Raw genomic sequence first — 19,512 nt, 5'->3', positions numbered from 1 at the left:
TTGGGAGTTTTAGGATTTTTGCTTAGAAAACAATCAGCCCAGCTAACATCTCCTCATTCTTTGAGATTCAGCCTAGATGCCATCTTCCCAGGACTTAATCAGATGCTCCTCTTGTTAAATATATACATGATACACTGCAGTGCACAGTGGTCTCCTGGTACTTACCATGCAAAATTTTCATTGTGGTTTATCATGTTTCTTACAATGAGCTCCTTAAAAATTACTTGATAATGGTTAAAATTATTTCAACACCCAGGGATATCTGCATTTCATTAACTAGAGAATACAAAAGTTTTTAACATGCAGGAGTGAGACTTTCAGAGATTTTAACAGGGCAAACTATGTGACATCATGTAATATAACACAATATAATCAAACAATACCACGGAGGCAAGACATTACTAGTAAGATTAGTCTGACATATTTTTTACTATGGTTATAATGTACTAAAAACACCTTTACAGTATTTTTTTCATGGCACTTTACATTTTTATGTGTTCATATGATTATGGTTGGCCTTAGATTGTCTGTCCCTGGAGGGCATGAACTATTTCCATCCAAAGCATTCTGTGTACTCCTTATCACTCAGTTGTGCTAAACACAATGGAAATGTATTAATTCTCTTAATCACTTTTACACCCAAATTTTTCCTAATCCCTAACATTCCTTAAATTAAAAAATGATATCTATCACAATGTTCTTCTGGTTTCTGGTCAAAAAAGATATGCCCTTAGTCCAAAAGAAAGATGAGTTGCAATCATACACAAATGCTAAGTTTGCTTCCATGTAAAATAAGCAAAATTGGGCATATGTTTAAAAATTACATTTGATTTCAAAAATAAGGGCACTGTTACATAGGCAAATCTTTTTTTTAAGATTATTGGAGTTCACCCTGAAAGTTGGTACCACCTAGATGAACATAGTATTTCATTCCCAATGTTCGCTCGTTCACCAAACTAATTATTTTTGAGTACCACTATGTGTAGGGCATTGTATTAAATTAGAAGCTGAGGCTGCATTGGTGAACAAAACAGACATGGTGAGTGCTCTCTGTGAGTTCATAATCTAGCAGGGTAGACAAACCATAAACAAGTAAATGAACAAATCATTATAAATTTTGATAAGCATAATTAGGGAAATATAAAAGTATTATTATAAAGAATAATGGAAAGAACCTACTTAAGAAAGAGTAGTCAGAAAAGAGCTCTCTAAAGATTCAAACTTGAAGCTAAGCCAAAAGGATGAGAAACCAGCAATCATACAAAGCTTAAGTGTATTTGAGGGGCAGTGTGAAGATGAGTATGCTAAGCTCAATAATGATATTTCAGAATTAGCTTAATCTAATACAGCCCTCTGGGTTCTTAGATAAAATATGAATAAGACAAATCAGTAAATACAGATTTTAGTTAAATAATAGAGTAAAAAATTTAACCCAGGAAAATCTAAAGTCAATTACAAAGCAGTTTCCACAAGTAAGCCCCCTCAATTCATCTTTGACTATCAGTATCTTGCCAATTACCAATAACTTGATGTCAGTGTTATTTTCACTGTTATGTCTTAGTTATCAGACTCCTTAAGAATGATATTTGCTGAGGAAACTATTTTCAAGTTGTTACCAACCCTCTCCCCATCTCTAGTCTTCTAAACAAATAATGAAGTCACTTAAAAGCTCTCCAAGCACATCTTGGCTTCCTAATAGACAAGGAAAAGGCTCTCTCAATTTTTAGAAAATAAGAAAATTTCACCCAGCAATACTATGATAATATTAAGGTTTAAAGAGTGCGATCTATATTAGTTAACAATATTAATTATTTATAGCACAACTACTTATAGCAGGAGATTTAGTCTATAACAATCACAATCATTCGAAATAAGTGTTATTACTCAAATAGTATAGATGAGGAAACTCAGAGTTTAATAATATAAGCAAGACATTACCACTATTAATTAGTAAAGTAAAGCATCAAGTCAAAATTCATGTGGTACATCACACTTGCTTCCACTACCTCTTTCTTCAACGCACAATATAATTAGTTCTTTATCAGAATCTATTGTCAAGAGAAATATGTTATTTAATTTCCCTTACTTTAAAATATAGAATATATATAAATTTATTGGGTACTTTCTCATAAAATGTAAATCAATTTTTTGTTTGCTTGTTTTCTTACATTAATCAATTTTTTAGAATGCATTTTGAATCCTTAAAAACTACAGTTTTAAATTTTTTTGGCTATGGCAAGAGTGGTTTACATACACAATTTTTATTTAAAAGTATTCATGATTCAATTGGTAGTTTTTAAAAGTATTAGAATAGGAAAGGTCATTCTAAGAAAATCACAAACCTAAACTCCATAAACCAAAAATACAATAAATTCAAATATATTTTTTAATCCTGCCAGTAAAATAGGCATAAACAAGGTCCTAAAACAAATAACATGTAAAAGAGCCTCTACAAATCACTAAAAATCACTAACAGAAAGGGGAATACAAATGGCTCTAACCAAAATTTTTTTTTTAAAAAAAAAGGCTCTCAAACTCTGACAAGAAAATAAGCCTACAGTGACACCTTTTTCACTGAAATATTGGTAAAGATTACCACACACTGAGTTGGCAAAGTTGTGAGAAAGTCCCCTTAGTACATGTCACTTATACGTACATCCTCTACAAAAGTAAATTTTGCGATATTTATTAACTTTAAAATATACTAACCCTTTGACCCAACAACTTTGTTTCTAGGAATCTGTCTCAAATATACATTCATACAAGTAGGAAATGTATGTACAAAGATATTTTTCACAGATAATACTGTGATAAATACTAAAAATTTCTAATAACAAAATACTTAAAAAAAAGCTTAAATACCCACAAATATGGTACTAAAGAAACTACAGAATATTCATTAAAAGGGATAGTATGTATCTTACATCCATTAAAATTAATGAGGCAGCTATACAGTCACAGATGTGGAACTGACCTCCCAAAAAGCAAACTGTGGGACACATTTGTGTTTTTATGTTTACATCCATCTGTACATACATGTATGTGCACACACATACACACATATACAGACACACACACACAATATTATATATACACATGTATTTATTCTTATGCATAGACTGTCACTGGAAGAGTATACAATATAAAATATACTGGTATAGTAGTTGGCTCTGGGTGGGGGAGAAAGGTAGCTAAGAAATTTAGGGGGTGGCTCACACCTGTAATCCAAACACTTTGAGAGGCCAAGGCAAGAGGATCATTTGAACCCAAGAGTTCAAGACCAGGCTGGGTATAGGGAGACCTTATCTCTACAAAAATAAAAAATAAATTAGTCGAGTGTCATGACACCTGCCTGTGGTGCCAGTTACTCCAGAGGCTGGGGTGAGAGAACCGCTTGAGCCCCAGGAGGTTGTGGCTGCAGTGAGCTGTTATTGCGCCACTCCACTCCAGCCTGAGCCTCAGAGCAACAAAAATCCAGTCTCAAAAAAAAAAAAAGGAAAAAAGAAACAAAGGAAAAAAGAAATTTTATTTCAAAATTTTATAAATTAACTTTGGAAAGTACTTTTAAAATTGAAATATTTTTTAAAATGTAGAACTGCTCACTTATGTGTTAAATATATACTAATCATTACCCTAATCTAGCAGGAAAATTTTTACTTATTGCCTTCCTTTATTTCGGGAGAAAATTAACTATTTAACAGAAAATCTAAACTGCCAGTGAAAAGATAATATACACATTAAGAAACACATAATTTCTAATTTGTGTAATCTGAAAGACTATGATATGCACATATTAGAAACAATATTTATTGAATGAATACTTTTCTATTGATTTAATGGGTTTGCTTTCCTCATACATTTTTTCACAATTACACAAAAAATCCCACTGGAAATTCAACTTTTAATAAGTTACATATTTATTTCAAACAATGGTTCTTCATTGTCCCACAAAATTGATAAGCTACCTCCTTAACATTACCACAAATCAAATAAACATAATTTATTAAGTGTCTATTATGTGAAGGTGTTAAGGATGTTGCAAAACACAAACTAAAAAAAAGGGTAAATTTTGATTCTTGCCCTCAAGAAGTTTACAATCTTGAAAGACAAAACTTAAGAACATTATTCAGGTGTCTTGGAAGATTGAAAAAAAAATTAATCAGTAAAAAGACATTATAAATTTTACTGATGGATTGAATTAGACAAATTAAAACTGCTACAGGAATACATGACAGGATTTTTTTAAAGTAATTACTGATCAGGGATCTACTAAGATTTTTAAATGCTTGCAAAATTATAGTACCTCGCTCACATGTAAAATGGTATTATTTGATGATGATACATTTCCTATATGAATGTTCAGCTGGACTTTGATTAAATTACTAATAATTAGGTATAATTTTTAATTATTCAAGCTCCTAAGGTGAGAGATTACAGTAATAGTCTCAGTTTTAAATACTCAGTTGTCTTATTAAAAATATCTCAAGCATGAAGCTTTTAATACATGCAAATTTACTTATGTGCATCTAAGTATTGTCCATCTATATATTACATATTAACAAGGTTCAAATTCATTCTTTTCTCCACTTTGCCTGAATACTTAACACAAACATTGAAACTCATAGATCATGCAAAAATATTTTTATCTAACCATTGCAGTATCTTCACACATCAAATATATTTTTTAACATAATTGTTAAAAGGCAGCAGACACACATTTAAATTTCAGGGTTTTTTTCTCTCTACTCTTAGAATACATGTTAACACCCAATGTAATGAGCAGCACTAAAAAGAAACAAAGGATAGTAATGACCAAGTAAGTGGACCCTAAAACTTTGTGGGAAATAGTAATCATTGAAGAAGGTTAGTATTATTCTTCTTATATATTTGTTATTTAATACCCAATATTGATAATATGTTATTTAACAAACTGTCAAATTCTTCAAAATGATTTGTCTCTCATTACAATAATTCTATTATAAAGTCTATTCATTTCCTCATTTGCCTTGCCTACTCTTTCATTAAAAAAAATTAAGAGCATTTAAAACTAAATGTCCAAATATATTATGCTTTAACCTCCAAATAACGTTCTGTTAAAATAAATATAACAAGAATTCTGAAACCATGAAAGCCATTTTGAGATAAGACACCTTTCTAAGACTAAGTTAGGTAGCAACGCAAATAAATATTTAAAATAAATCTAAATATATATTTTTCATCAATGTAATTTTATAGATTGTATGAAAAATGTACTTAGAGAACATTTGTTTCTATCTAAACTATGGAAATATGAATATGTAAATATTATATGTATTTGAATAGTATGTAGGTTTACATACAGATATAATATATACATGTAGCTACCTGAAAAACCCTATTACATCTTCTTCTTAATATAATGTTCATTTTGAATAATCCTAATTCAATACTTAAAAGTCCATTTATATTTCTATATTAAACAATAAATAGAACTACAGTGAACTAGCCAATAAACACTAAGGTTTAGCATACTATGAAGAAATAAAAACATTTTATATTTAAATATGTAAGTCAAAGAAATAAAACTACATTTTATTGGAGCATCATTTTGGAGACATTTATTTTTTGCAGTTATACTAAAAGGCATAAGTTCATATATTTAAATATCAAACTGCAAGTCATCAAAAGCTTGGAATTGTTAGTATACAAAATAAAGTTAAGAAAGTAAGAAGCATGCCCAAAAACGCTTCTAAAAATAATGCTTTATTCTTCTATTAGTTGGAGTAAGCTACTTAAGTCTCTTAATTTCTTCACATCCCAAGGCTGTTAATAAATAACATTCCCAAATAATTAGCTTTCATGTAGAAACTATTAATTTCAGTTATTATGTCAGGAACATATTTGCTGTTTTAGTCCCTCAATATTTTGTGAGCAATAGTATATTTAGATTTGTGAATATTTGATGTTTGTTACCATAAATTATTTAAAGTAGTATTTTTCATTAAAATATGAAAATATATACCTATTGACAACGAAACTTGTTCCTTTGTAAGTACATGAAAGAATACTAAATTCAACAACATGTTTTTAAAATTTAGCTAAGTAGAGGTGAGTGTATTAGTTCCTTCATAGAGGAACTTCACACTTTCACTTGTATATTTCTGTGGAGAATATGAGAAACATATACTTGACAAAACGCAAAAGAACATCCCACCTTTGGTATATACACTGTGTAAATTAATCTCTCAGTGAGTAACTCATTTCAAGTAAAAAGAAAAAATCCAAGCTGGGAAAACATTAAAAAGGTTACACGTCTTCTAAACAACCTCTTTCACGAAGTAACTGAGAAATCAAATAACCACAAAACATTTAAAAGCAACTCTTGTAGAAACAAATCTCTTCGCTAGACTAACCAGAAAAGGAGTTTCAGAGCTAAAGATAACCCTATCTGGACAGTTCCCTAGTGCTGAAGTTCCAGAGCCAGTAAACGGATGCCTGGGTACTGTTTTCACTCCTCCCACCCTCGGAAAAAACCGGGCTGCCAAGACTGTGAGCACAAATAGTAGAACTTCACAAGGTAGGGAACATCCCAAACTGCAGCGATGGTAGGAACTGGAGTCTCTTCAGGATTAAACAGATTTACTAGTTGCAAACAGGAAGAGCAGCAGAGTGCAGGGTGTTAGCACTCGCCAAGGGGGAGGGGCTGGAAGATGGCGGCGACCGCACACCCACCCGAGACGCTACAGAGCTTAGGCGCCTCGCCCACGCCGCCGCCCGCTGCCCGCAACCACCGTGGGCAGCCCTGCTGTGTCCCGCGTTGCTAGCAGAGCGGCTCCGCGGAGACGGAACCACGGGTCCCCGGCGGCGTCCGCATCCCCGGCCGGAGCGCCTTCGCCCGGGTCCGGCCAGGGAGCACCTGTGCACGGCCATATTGGATTCCGTGCCCCAGTCACTGCCTCAGCGCTCAGGCGGCGGGAAAGGAGAGGGGACGCGCAGAGCCTGGGTTCAGCCCCAGTCCCGCTGGGGCCCCAGAGCCAAGCTGACCAGCGGGGAAACCCGGAAAGGCGCCGGGGAAAATCACACCGCTCTAAGACTCGCCACCCTCACCTCAGCCGGCCTCGGCGCCCTCCCTCCCCGACACACACCCCCCGCTCTTAGACACCCAGCAAACAGCCCGGGCGGCCGGCGTTGGCCGCAGCCCTCGTGGCCTGGGAGCCGCCGGCGGGAGGGAGGGCAGCGATCCCGGGCGCGCAGGCGGCCGCAGGGCAGCGGCCGAGGGGGGCGGAGGGCAGGGAGAGAGGCGGGAATATGGAGCCAGATCCTTACTTGAGTACGGACTGCTCCTTCTCCTCTTCTTTCTTCTGTCTATCCATGACGGCCAGGATGATTTTCCTCTCCTCCTCCGTGAGGTGGCTGAGGTCAGGCATCTCGGGTTGCAGAGGCGGCTGAGAGGCCGCTGGGGTGGGAGCCAGGCGGCCCCGGGGCCCGACAGGAGCCGACATGTTTGGTGGAGCCGAACCACCCTAGGGAAGCGGTGAGGCAACTCCGGTGGCAGTGGCGGCACCGGCGCGGCGGCTGGGGCAGCCTCCAGCGCTGGGACAAATACATACAAATCAATGGCCTTCAATCCAAGGCGACAGCCCCCCTCCCCCAAGAAAGAGCAGGGGGAGGGGAGGGCGAGCGCGTGGGGAGGGAGGGCTGAGGAGTGCGCTTCGGAAAATGTTTCTTCTTCCCGGGGGCGGAAGGACTGTGAAGTGAGCGGTTCAAAGGAGAGGGGAGCGGGCGGCCGGGACGCGGAGTGAGCGGAGCGGTGGGGGAGGGTTGTGGAGTAAGGTGGCGGGGACAGCTAAGGGTGGGGTGACTGGAGGGAGCAGGCGGGAGGGCGACAGGCGGACCAGGGCGCGAGTGTGTCCGGCCGCGGCGGGGGTCGGGAGCGCGCGAGCCGCCTCGGAGGGGAAGGGTGCCTGCGAACCAGCCCCCCGGGAAGTCGCTTCGAGCCTCCAGAGTACCGCCGGCCCGAGAGGCACCCAGGCGGGAACGGAGAGGGTCGTGAGGAAAAGCGGACGGCTTCCCAGAGAAGCAGCTCAGCCGTCCCGCCGGCTGACGCGTCACAGGGCTCCCGCGCGCCACGGAGGGAGGATTCCTCCCGGCACGCCTGGAAGAGGGCCGTGGGGCCGGAGACCGCCCCGGAGACCCCAACCCCACCCCGCCAGCTAAAGTAGAGAAGCAAAAGCGGAGAAGGAATGACAGGGGCTAGCAGCCGAGAGTCCCGGGGCCAGGGCCCATCGGGTGCTAACGCCCGGGTCCAGGCGAGCTCCGGCGTGCAGCGGGGTCGGGCGCCGGCCCCTCCTCATCACGCGCCTGCCTAGGGTCGCTCAGCCGCCGCCGCCGCCGCCCCTTGGGTCCATGGAGTCGGCGCGGAGGGCCCGTGCTCCCTGCGCCGCCGCCGCTCGGTGCCGCCGCGCGCACCTCCTCCCGCCCCTCCGCCTCCCGGGCTCTTCCCGCGGGGCCGCGTCACCTCCTCACTGCCTAGGCCGGGGCACCCAGCAGGCGGCAGCCGCCCCTCCCCTAGCGCGACCTCAGGGCTGGGACCCGGGCCAGGCGGGGAGGGAGGGGAGACTGAGCGTGAAGGGAGGGGGCGCCGGAGTTTTCGGGGACGGAAGTGTGGAGAATGCGTGCGTGTGAGGGGGCGCCTGAGGTGTCGGGAGCGGAGAGAAGGGTGTGAGCCGGGGTGGGGTCAGGGGTGCCAGGTGTGGCTGGTGGGGAGGAGGTGAGGGCCCCCAAGGGACCGGGAGGGGCGGGGAGCGTGAGGGTGGAGTCAGGGCTGGAGCTGAAGGCGGGTGCCGGGGAGGGGTCGCCCAGGTGTCAGGCCCTGAGGAGAAAAATGGAGCGCCCGTGGTGGGAGGGCCCCCGAAGTGTCAGGGCGGGATCCTGGAAGGAGGGAGGACTTACGTAGGGAAGAAGGGTCCCTAGGGTGTCAGGGGTGGGAGCCAGGAAAGGGGGAGAGAGCTGGAGGCCCGCAAGGAGGGACAGCGGTGGAGAGAGGTTGCAGCGAGTGGGAAACGCAGGTGGTGTCAAGGGCGGGGACAGGGCGAGGGGCGCAGGGCTTGAGGAAGTTGTGGAAAACCGAGCTTGACGCTGAGAATATGCAGAGGGATCCTGAGGGGAGGACGCGGGGGGAAACGGGGAGAGTTACGGTTGGCTGGCAGGGTTCGAACCTGACACGACCAGTAAAGGCTAGGAGGGTGAAAGGAGTTAGAATAGTCCCGAGAGAGAGGCTGGGCCGTACTGAGGCCAAGGTTTCTGTCTGTCTGGCCCTTTTTGGCGCTCACCCTAGTCTAGAAAGAAGAGGCAGAGACGCGAAGAGATCGGGTTAGAGTCAGAGTTTGATTTTCGTAGCATGGAGATAGGTTCAATGAAAGAGGACAAAAAGGGAAGACAAGAAACCAGCGTCTGGAGAACGGAGGTGGCCACTACCATCCTTTGCGCTTCGCGGGGCTGGGCGCCGCCCTGAGAGCCCTCCCGGAGGGAGCGGGGCCGGGCGGGTGGCGCGGGGCTGGGTGGACAGAGCTAGGCAGGCTCGCTGGCTCTTCCGGGCGCCGTGGGCAAGCACTGCAGGTGACTGAGTTGGGATGTGTGTGCCAGTGTGTGTGTACCCAGGTGAATGTGTGTGCGCACCCCACCCAGCCTTCCACACGCGCGCTGCTTAGTACCAGGTCAGATTGTGTGCTGATGAGTAACGTAAAGCCTTTGAGGTTTATATTATATTTACCTTCTTGGTGTGTAGTAAGCGCTCTCCCTCCTCCCTCTGTTCCCCAGGTACCATCTGACTAGCTCCCCATTTAAGAGAGCTGGGGATAGGCAAAGCAGCCCTGGAAGTCTCCTGTGATTTCTAAGCTTAAATGTCTGTTTTTATTTTCTCCCATGCCTTGTAATTGGGAAGAGGGAAAAGTTTACTTAAGAGCTGTTTTTTAAATTATTACTCACTTGTTTCAAACAACACTCTCATACTCCAGATAATTCCATTTTCATCTCTTTGGAGCTGAGCAAATCAGATCAAATTATATGAATCCCAGTTTATTTAATTTTGTTTTAGAGTTCAACAATTTTTATGAATTTCTAATCCAACCTCATCATCCTATGGGAAACAGCCACCAAGAATAGCCAGCTGGTAAGTAGCAGGGCTGGAACTAGAACCTAGATATTTTTAATCCACGTTGAAACCATGCCGGTTTTCAACCCTAGCTGCACACTAAAATTATTACCTGGATCACTTTTTTTTTTTTTTTTTTTTGGCCAGTCATCTGAGTTGAAGGTTCACTGGGTCACTTTTTTAAAATACCACCTAGACCCACATAACAAATGAATCAGACTCTGGTGTTAGGGCCCTGGCTGTGGATATTGTTTGAAAGTTCCCCAAGTGACTAAGGTATAGCAAATGTTGAGAACTATACTATTTGCATTGCAAAATAGATAATGGAGAAGGAAAAAAAAAAAGTGTCAAACTAAGAAAAAAAAAGTGACAACTAAAAACAACACTTAATGGATAACAGAATTTTTCCACCTGAAATTGAAATTGACTTTTACTATCCATATTTTCATACGCAGTAACAGGTACCAGTAAATACATGTATCTTTGACTTTCACCTAGGAAACCCTAAGTGCTGCTAAAATACACTAACTGCTCCTTTAAAAGAGAGGAGAGTGGAACTAAAAATAATCAAAAGGAATGGCTGGAACAGTCTACCTTATTCAACTATTTCTGTGCCAGATTTGAAAAAACAAACACCACTTCCCACCCCCAGGCAACTATCAACCCAAGCAGAACCAGAAGCCAGAATATACACACTTCTCAGAGGTTTAAACTTTTTGAAGTTAAAATAGCTTAGTTATTTTAAGTCTATAAAATGTGAACTTCAAAGCTGTGGTACAAATTAGACAATTTGGCTTCCTTTACAGTAGAGGGTCACCCACTGGGCCCTGCACTGTTTTCTAGCAGTCATATGGTTAGCGTGCTGAGTGCCTGAGGCTGTGTCTCCTTGCACCCCCACCCATGCCTCACCTGCCAGGAGACAGTACCAGCTCATGAAATACAATGGGCATGAGCCAGTATCACTGGAACATCTGACTTCTTACTGGAATGAAGCAGAAGTGAGTGAGGCTACTGTTAATGTGTTTCCTTTTTACAGTTTTTACCACAACTAGATGTGTTTTTCCTATTAAAGGGACTACTTAGGAGTGGAAGGAAGTCTTTTAAAATTATCCTTCACTGTTATTCACACACTTGCATGAAATAAAAATTTGTCAACAGTAGTTATATATCACTACATAGAATATACATTATATAGAATTTTAAAATTTGCTTTAGCATAATAAATGAACTACTTTTCAAAGTACTTGCCCCAGTTTGACATAAGATTGCTAGGATCAGAGCTAAAGAAAGTAAAATGTATTTACAAGATCTCTGTCTTTTGTTCTTTCTACAATATGGATCTTAGAGGTGTTTTGTTTGTTCTGGTACAGTGTTTTACTTAAAATCTTCATCACATATGACTTTGTCCTTTACAGCATTAACTTCTACTTTGGCATGTCCCTCAGTGTATGAACACATTTAAAGTTGAGTCAAAACTGCAATATTCTTGTGTAACTTTATAAGTAACAGCTGTCTTCATCATTGAATTTTCAAGATCTTGACAGGCTATAAACTAATCCCAAAATGCATGTCCTGGCCAGGCCCTGTGGTTTACACCAGTAATCCCGGTACTCTGGAAGGCCAAGGCAAAAGGATCTCTTGAGCCTAGGAGTTCAAGGATACAGTGAGCTAAGATTGCTCCACTGCACTTCAGCCTGAGTGACAGGGTGAGACCCTGTCTTAAAAAACAGGCTGGCCAGCACAGTGGCTCACATCTGCAATCCCAGCACTTTGGGAGTCCAAGGCAGGTGAATCACCTGAGGTCAGCAGTTTGAGACTAGCCTGACCAACATGGTGAAATCCCATCTCTACTAAAATACAAAAATTAGCCGGGAAGGATGGCAGGCGTCTGTAATCTCAGCTACCTGGGAGGCTGAGGCAGGAGAATCGCTTGAATCTGGGAGGCAGAGGTTGCAGTAAGCCAAAATCGTGCCATTGCACTCCAGACTGAGTGACAGTGTGAGACTCCCTCTCAAAAAAATAAACAAATATAAATAAAAAACAAACAGGCTGGGCGTGGTGGCTCACACCTGGAATCCCAGTACTTTGGGAAGCCGAGAGGGTGGATCACATGAGGACAGGAGTTTGAGACCAGCCTAACTGATATGGTAAAACTACGTCTCTACTAAAAATACAAAAATTAGCCAGGCCTGGTGACAGATGCCTGTAATCCCAGCCACTTGGGAGGTTGAGGCAGAAGAATCACTTGAGCCTGGGAGGCAGAGGTTGCAGTGTGTGGATATCAGGCCACTGCACTCCAGCCTAGGTGACAGAGCAAGACTCTGTCTCAAAAAATAAAATAAAAAGCAAACAAACTGCAAGTCCTTTCTGCAGTTCCTACAGGCCCTTGAAGCCTATGATTCTGTAGACTTTCATTTTTACACATGCATAAGGGCTACTTGTAATCTAGTAAATAAGTATTAGGAGGTATATCTAAAGTCACAAACTAAAATGCTTACCTCACTAGAATTTACTGAAAGAACCTAGTACTCCACTACAAAAGCTGGGTGTTTCACAATGCTCAGAATCATTGCAACACCCGTTAATGCATACAAATATATTTAGATGGTTGGCATTTCTATAGTTTCTCATAACAGGTCTCCCTGCTTCTATGCTTGCAGCTCTATAGTCTCAACACTGCACAAAGAGGAAACCTCCTAAAACATTAGACCAAAACACTCTGCTGATCAAAATCCCAAGGTGGCTCCCATTTTATTCACAAGAGTTCCTTAAATGGCTTACAAGTCCCACATGATCACTGACTTCATCTCCTAGTACTCTGTGTGTGTGTGTGTGTGTGTGTGTGTGTGTGTGTGTGTGTGTGTGTGTTTTCTCAAGACGGAGTTTTGTTCTGTCACCCAGGCTGGAGTGCAGTGGTGCAATCTCGGCTCACTGAAACCTCCGCCTCTCAGGTTCAAACAATTCTCTGCCTCAGCCTCCCGAGTAGCTGGGATACAGACGCCTGCCACCACGCCCAGCTAATTTTTGAATTTTTAGTAGAGATGGGGTTTCACTATGTTGCCCAGGCTGGTTTTGAACTCCTGACTTTGTGATCCACCTGCCTTGGCCTCCCAAAGTGCTGGGATCACAGGTGAGAGCCACTGCACCTGGCCCCATCTCCTAGTACTTTTTAGGCTTTCCTCAAGCTGTTCCCTGTGCCTAGAATACCCTTCACTAAGATACTCACTTGGCTAAATCCATTGTCCTCAAATTTTTGCTCAATTGTTCATCCTATTTAATACTCCTACTTGCCCCACACCCTTCCTGGTCATTATGATGATCTTCTTTACCTTACCCTACTTTTTCTTTTTCCCACAGCACTTACCACTCTCTCTGACAACTGTATTTTTACCCAAAGTTAAATATATACCCATTTATTATATTTATCATCTACTTCCTCATACTTGAATATAAGCACAAGGGCAGAGTATGAATTTTATTAATGTATCCCAAACAACAATACATGACACATAGTATGTATTCCAGCAAATATTTGTTCAATGAATTTCTGGGAAGAGGATTTGACATTATTATATTGGTCTGAGTTGGGAAACAAAAGGGAAAAAGCATTCTCAAAAGAGGGAAAAGCAGTGTGAATAAGATCTAAAGTCTTTGCCAAGGTGTACATATTCCTTTAGGATTCAGTTCCTGTCTACCTCTCTAGGCTTGCTTCCAACACAGCCTACAAACACATCTTCCTTTTCAGCCATGATAATCTACTTGCACTTTACTCAATGTGTGAATTTTCTCATCTCTGTGACTTTCTATTCCCTCAGCTTAGATCACTTTTTCTGCTTCCTCTCTCATAACTTTCTTAATTAACTTCTTTATCCTCACCATATACTTATCCCTCCCTCTCCTCTTCTTCCACCTCTTTTCCCTAGACTGTTATACCAATGTACCTACTGTGCTCATAGATAGCACTTGTCACAGTGTGTTGTGCCCATTTATTTCCTTGTCTGTCTCCTTGACCAAACCATGAATTCTTTAAGATCAAGGAATGTGCCTTTAACTTCAGTTTCCCCAGGGTTTATCAGAGTGTCTCATACATTATAGAGACTCAATAAATATAAACTGAAAAAATATATGAGCAGTCGCATGATAATGAGAAAATTACAGTTGTTAGCACATGAAGAAAAGGGGGCAAGGAGTTGTAGCAAAAGATAAAGTTGGAGAAATTGGTCGTAGTAAGATTATGCTACAATCTTATATGCTGTACTGAAGAATTTGAATTTATATTATTAGACAGTGGAGGTTTTTAATGAGAACTGACATGATCAGCTTTGATTTTCAGGAGGATATCCTGCCTTCAGTTGTTCATCCATGTCTAAAATGCCCACTAGTAGAATTGTTCAGTGGACTCAGATACATAGTAGTTTGGGCCTGGAGACACAAACAACAGAATTTTTTGCTTCCTGCTTTCAGAATTTATTTTTGTAGCTATTTTGCTCAGTAGATTAAAACAGCATGATAATGAGGCCAAGGTCATGGTTGAAATCCCTGAGTGAGTCAGTCAGTGCAGTGGCCACAGCTGACTATTAATCTTTGCCAGTTGTCAGGTGACAACATTTTATATTTCTTGATCAGGAATTGGGTGAGAGAATATGACTGGTTCATCCAAAGTTAATCACCATTATTGCAGAAGCAACTCAAATTATATGGCTATTGGTTTCAGGACTATAATTTCATTTTAATGAAAATAATATTATATTAGTGATGACGAAAGAACACAACCTCAGAGAGAAACATACATTGTTTTTTCCTGGAAAAGAAGCTAGAGACTAGTAAAGTTTAATTATTGGGATTCAAGGCCAAAAAGAAATGAAAAACCTAATGGATGTTAGTGTAGGTAAGCATTGTTAATTACTTTTTGTGTATTTAGCAATGTAGAAGGTTATTTATCATTATGTGATAAAACCCATAGAACTACTTCTATTAAAAGTGCTTGGGAACATAATAATCATATTTTTTTCTTTGAGATGGAGTCCCGCTATGTCGCCCACCTCAGATTTCCAAGTAGCTGGGATTACAGGTGTCCACCACCATGCCCGGCTAATTTCTGTATTTTTAGTACAGACAGGGTTTCACCATTTTGACCAGGCTGGTCTCAAACTCCTGACCTCAAGCGATTCACCCACCTCGGCATCAAAAAGTGCTGGAATTACAGGCATGAGCCACCACACCCAGCCTTCATCTTTCATTTATAGCATTATAAAGTTATTTCTATTTTTGCTTCCCTCCTAGCAATCAGTAAGCACATCTGTAAAGTGAAATAGGACTATATTAAAGGTAGAGACGTAGCATAACTGACGTTACTATTTTCTTAATTATATCTTCATCCTATTTTTTAATTTAAGTTCTGAGGTAGAAATGCAGGTTTGTTACATAGGTAAACTTGTGTGATGCGGGTTTGTTTTACAGATTGTTTCGTCACCCAGGTATTCAGTCTAGTAACCATTAGTTATTTTTCCTGATCTTCTCCCTCCTGCCACTCTACTGTTCAATAGGCTCCAGTGTATGTTGTTCCCCTGTATGTGTCCATGTGTTCTTATCATTTAGTTCCCTTATAAGTGAGAACATGCGGTATTTGGTTTTCTGTTCCAGTGTTAGTTCCCTAAGAATAATGGCCCCCAGCTCCATCTATGTTCCTGCAAAAGACATAATCTCTTTCTTTTTCGTGGCTACATAGTATTTCATGATGTATATGTACTACTTTTTTTTTTAATCCAGTCTACTATTGGTGAGCATTTGGGTTGATTCCATGTCATTATGACAGAGCAATTTCTATTCCTTTCAGTATATACCCAGTAATGGGATTGCTGGATCAAACGGTATTTCTGTTTTTAGGTCTTTGAGGAATCGTCATGCTGTCTTCCACAATGGTGGAACTAATTTACACTCCATCAACAGTGTATAAACGTTTCTTTTTCTCAGCAACTTCAGCAGCATCTGCTATTTTTTGACTTTTTAATGACAGTCATCCTGACTGGTGTGTGATGGCATCTTATTGTGGTTTTGATTTGCATTTCTCTAATGATCAGTGACATTGAGCTTTTTTTTCATGTGATTGTTAGCCACATGTATGTCTCTTTTTGAGAAATGTCTGTTCATGTCCTCTGCCCACTTTTTAATGGGGTGCTTTGGGTTTTGTTTTTAATAAATTTGTTAAAGTTCCTTATAGATGTTGGATATTAGACTTTTGTAAGATGTATAGTCTGCAAAATTTTTCTCCTTTTCTATAGGTTGTCTTTTCACTCTGTTGATAGTTTCTTTTGCTGTGAAGAAGCTCTTTAGTTTAATCAGATCTCATTTGTCAATTTTTGCTTTTGTTGCTATTGCTTTTGGCATCTTCGTCATGAAATCTTTGCCCATTCCTATGTGCACAATGGTATTCCCTAGGTTGTGTTCTAGGGTTTTTATAGTTTTGAGTTTTACATTTAAGTCTTTAATACATCTTGAATTAATTTTTGCATATGGCATAAGGAAGGGATCCAGTGTCAATCTTCTGCATATGGCTAGCCAGTTATCCCAGCACCATTTATTGAATAGAGAGTCCTTTCCCCATTGCATGTTTTTGTCAGGTTTTGTCAGGTATATGTGCGCCTTTATTTCTGGGTTCTCTATTCTGTTCCATAGGCCTATGTGTCTGTTCTTGTACCAGTACTATGCCGTTTTGGTTACTGTAGCCCCATAGTATAAAGGTGGGTATAGTGTTTTGCCTCCAGCTTTGTTCTTTTTGCTTAGGATTGTCTTGGCTAGTTGGGCTCTTTTTTGGTTCCATATGGATTTTAAAATAGTTTGGATTTTTGTTGTTGTTGTTGTTGTTTTTAGTTCTGTGAAGAATGTTATTGGTAGTTTAACAGGAATAGCATTGAATCTAAACTGCCTTGGGCAGTATGGCCATTTTAACAATACTGATTCTTCCTATTCATGAGCGTGGAATGTTTTCCCATTTGTTAGTATCATCTCTGATTTCTTTTAGCAGTGTTTTGTAGTTTACTTTGTAGAGATCTTTCACCTCCCTGGTTAGCTGTATTCCTAGATATTTCATTCTTTTTGTGGCAATTGTGAATGAGATTGTTGGTGGTGTATAGGAATGCTAGTAATTTTTGTACATTGGTTTCTGTATTCTGAGACTTTGCTGAAGTTACCAGTTTAAGGAGCTTTTGGGCCAAGAGTATGGGGTTTTCTTGGTATAGGATCATGTCATCTGCAAAAAGGGATAGTCTGACTTTCTCTCTTCCACCCTTTATTTCTTTTTCTTGCCTGACTGCCCTGGCCAGGACTTCCAATAGTATGTTGAATAGGAGTGGTCTTGTCTTGTGCCAGTTTTCAAGGGGAATGTTTCCAGCTTTTGCCTGTTCAGTATGATGTTGGCAGTGGGTTTGTCATAGATGATTCTTACTACTTTGAGGTATGTTCCTTCAATACCTAGTTGATTGAGAGTTTTTAACACAAAAGTGTGTTGAATTTTACCAAAAGCCTTTTCTGCATCTATTGAAATAATCATGTGGTTTTTGTCTTTAGTTCTGTTTATGTGATTAATCACATTTATTGAATTGCACTGTGTTGAACCAACCTTGCATCTCAAGGATGAAGCCTACTTGATTGTGGTGGATAAGCCTTTCTTTCGCACATCTTTATCTTAATTGCAACGCTGCTTACAGAAGTAAATAAAAGTGAACTTTATGATATCAGAAATAAATTTAAAACTTCTAATGAACAAATAGATGTAGATATTAAATACTAATTAAACAACAACAGCTGTTAATATCAAAGAAAATAGTCAACGAGATATTGTATGCTTCCTGTGCTTCCTGATAGAGGAACACGCCACCACCTGTGAAGCTGTCTTGCTAAAAACCAAAACAAAATCATCTGAAATTTAACATCTTCTAGTTTCACCTATCAATTTACAGGAAATAATGGAGACAGAGGAACATAGTAAACTGCACCAAAACATTGTAGTCTGTGGAACACCTGAGAACATTCTACATGACAAAACCCAGTTTTTTCAGTAAACATATTGCATGGGAGATATATAGTTTAAACAAGACTAAAAGACATCAACCAAGTGTGAGTAATTCACGAAATTTCATTTGGAACCTGAATTCTTTTTCTTTTGCTTTCTTTCTTTTCTTTTTTTAGAAACAAGGTCTTCCTATGTCATCCAAGCTGGAGTGCAGTGGCACAGTCATAGCTCACTGCATCACTTGGCTCAGATGCATCACTTGGCTCAGCTGCATCACTTGAGGAACTTGGCTCAAATGGTCCTCTTTGCCATAGGCTCCTGAGCAGCTAGGACCACAAGCAATTATCACCACACCTGGCTATATTTTTAAAAAATATTTTTTGCAGAGACAGGGTTTCACTGTGTTGCCCAGGCCAATCTTTAACTCCTGGTCTCAAGTGATTCCCCTGCCTCGGCCTCCCACTGTGCCTGGTCTAAGGACTCTGAATTTTTTTAAAAGACTAGAAAAAACTTTTATAAAAGAGTTGGAAATTTGGACAATGGGTATTCGAGGATAGTGGGGAATTATTGTTAGTTTTAGGATAATAAAGGTATTGTGATGATATTAAAAATAAGAAATTCTTAGTGATAAACACTGAAATACTTCCAGTCGAAATGACATGATGTCTGAGATTTGCTTCACAATAATATGACTTAACAGGATTGGCAATGGAGGATAAGAAAAAATATCTGCATTATAAAAGTTTTCACAAAGAGGGTGAGTCTTCTAGCTTCCTTTCTGGTTCCTTTTCATTAAACTAGAACATCAGCCAAATCAGATAACCCTTTATCAAGCATTCATTATTTGACACATACTGTGTTTAGTTCTTTCACTTGTTTTTTAAACTTCTCATCCTATGAAAAATTAGTATCATTCCATTTTACAGGCAAGAAAACTGAGCCTCAGAGAGGTTAAAAGATGTGACCAAAGGAAGTGACTGAAGTTTAAGGCTAGTTTTCAAATCTAGGTCTCCTGGTTCCCTGTCCAGTATTCACTCCACTATATGCATTTGCTTCATATGATTGTATACATATATTTTGTTTCCCTGACTAAAATCTGAGCACACTTTTATTGTAGTGACTGACATATAATAGACATCATAAAGTTGTTATATTTAGCCCAATATGCTTTCTAATAACTATCATACTTAAAATGTGAAAATACAAGTATAGCAGAAGCTGATTTTTAATTAAGGTGACCATATGTTCCACCTTGTCTGACACTATCTCAGTTTTCCCAAGACAGTCTTTATTTAACCTGTTGATCAGGTATGATTATTAATTACAACTTCTTTCACTCCACACAGTATCCTAGTTTGTACTTCACATT

General features: G+C 40.3%; 1 protein-coding gene and 1 long non-coding RNA gene across 34 annotated transcripts in view; one reads left to right on the top strand and one right to left on the bottom strand.

The window, feature by feature from the left end:
• RIMS2 (regulating synaptic membrane exocytosis 2) overlaps window positions 1–8,089 on the bottom strand; it is a 688,984-nt gene extending 680,895 nt beyond the window's left edge. For 31 of the 32 annotated variants that reach the window (XM_037738660.1, XM_037738699.1, XM_037738669.1 and 28 more), the window contains exon 1: window positions 7,306–8,089. In XM_037738660.1, the coding sequence (XP_037594588.1) occupies window positions 7,306–7,481 (176 nt within the window). In that variant the 5' untranslated portion in view covers window positions 7,482–8,089. The remainder of the gene's footprint in view (window positions 1–7,305) is intronic. The other variant, XM_017528954.2, reaches the window with a different exon arrangement.
• On the top strand, window positions 6,408–18,558 carry LOC108304674. Of its 2 annotated transcripts, none has more exons than XR_001825354.2 (4): window positions 6,408–6,556; window positions 10,076–10,150; window positions 18,091–18,247; window positions 18,320–18,555. It is a non-coding gene; the product is annotated as an uncharacterized LOC108304674 (long non-coding RNA). The 2 variants fall into 2 exon arrangements; XR_005200343.1 differs by lacking the exon at window positions 6,408–6,556 and adding an exon at window positions 8,617–8,698 and having other exon boundaries at window positions 18,320–18,558.
• The last annotated feature ends 954 nt before the right edge of the window (window positions 18,559–19,512 follow it).

The sequence above is a fragment of the Cebus imitator genome, unplaced genomic scaffold (genome assembly GCF_001604975.1).
Source record: "Cebus imitator isolate Cc_AM_T3 unplaced genomic scaffold, Cebus_imitator-1.0 Scaffold56, whole genome shotgun sequence".
Lineage (NCBI taxonomy): Eukaryota > Metazoa > Chordata > Mammalia > Primates > Cebidae > Cebus > Cebus imitator.
This window is presented reverse-complemented; position numbering and strand designations above follow the sequence as displayed.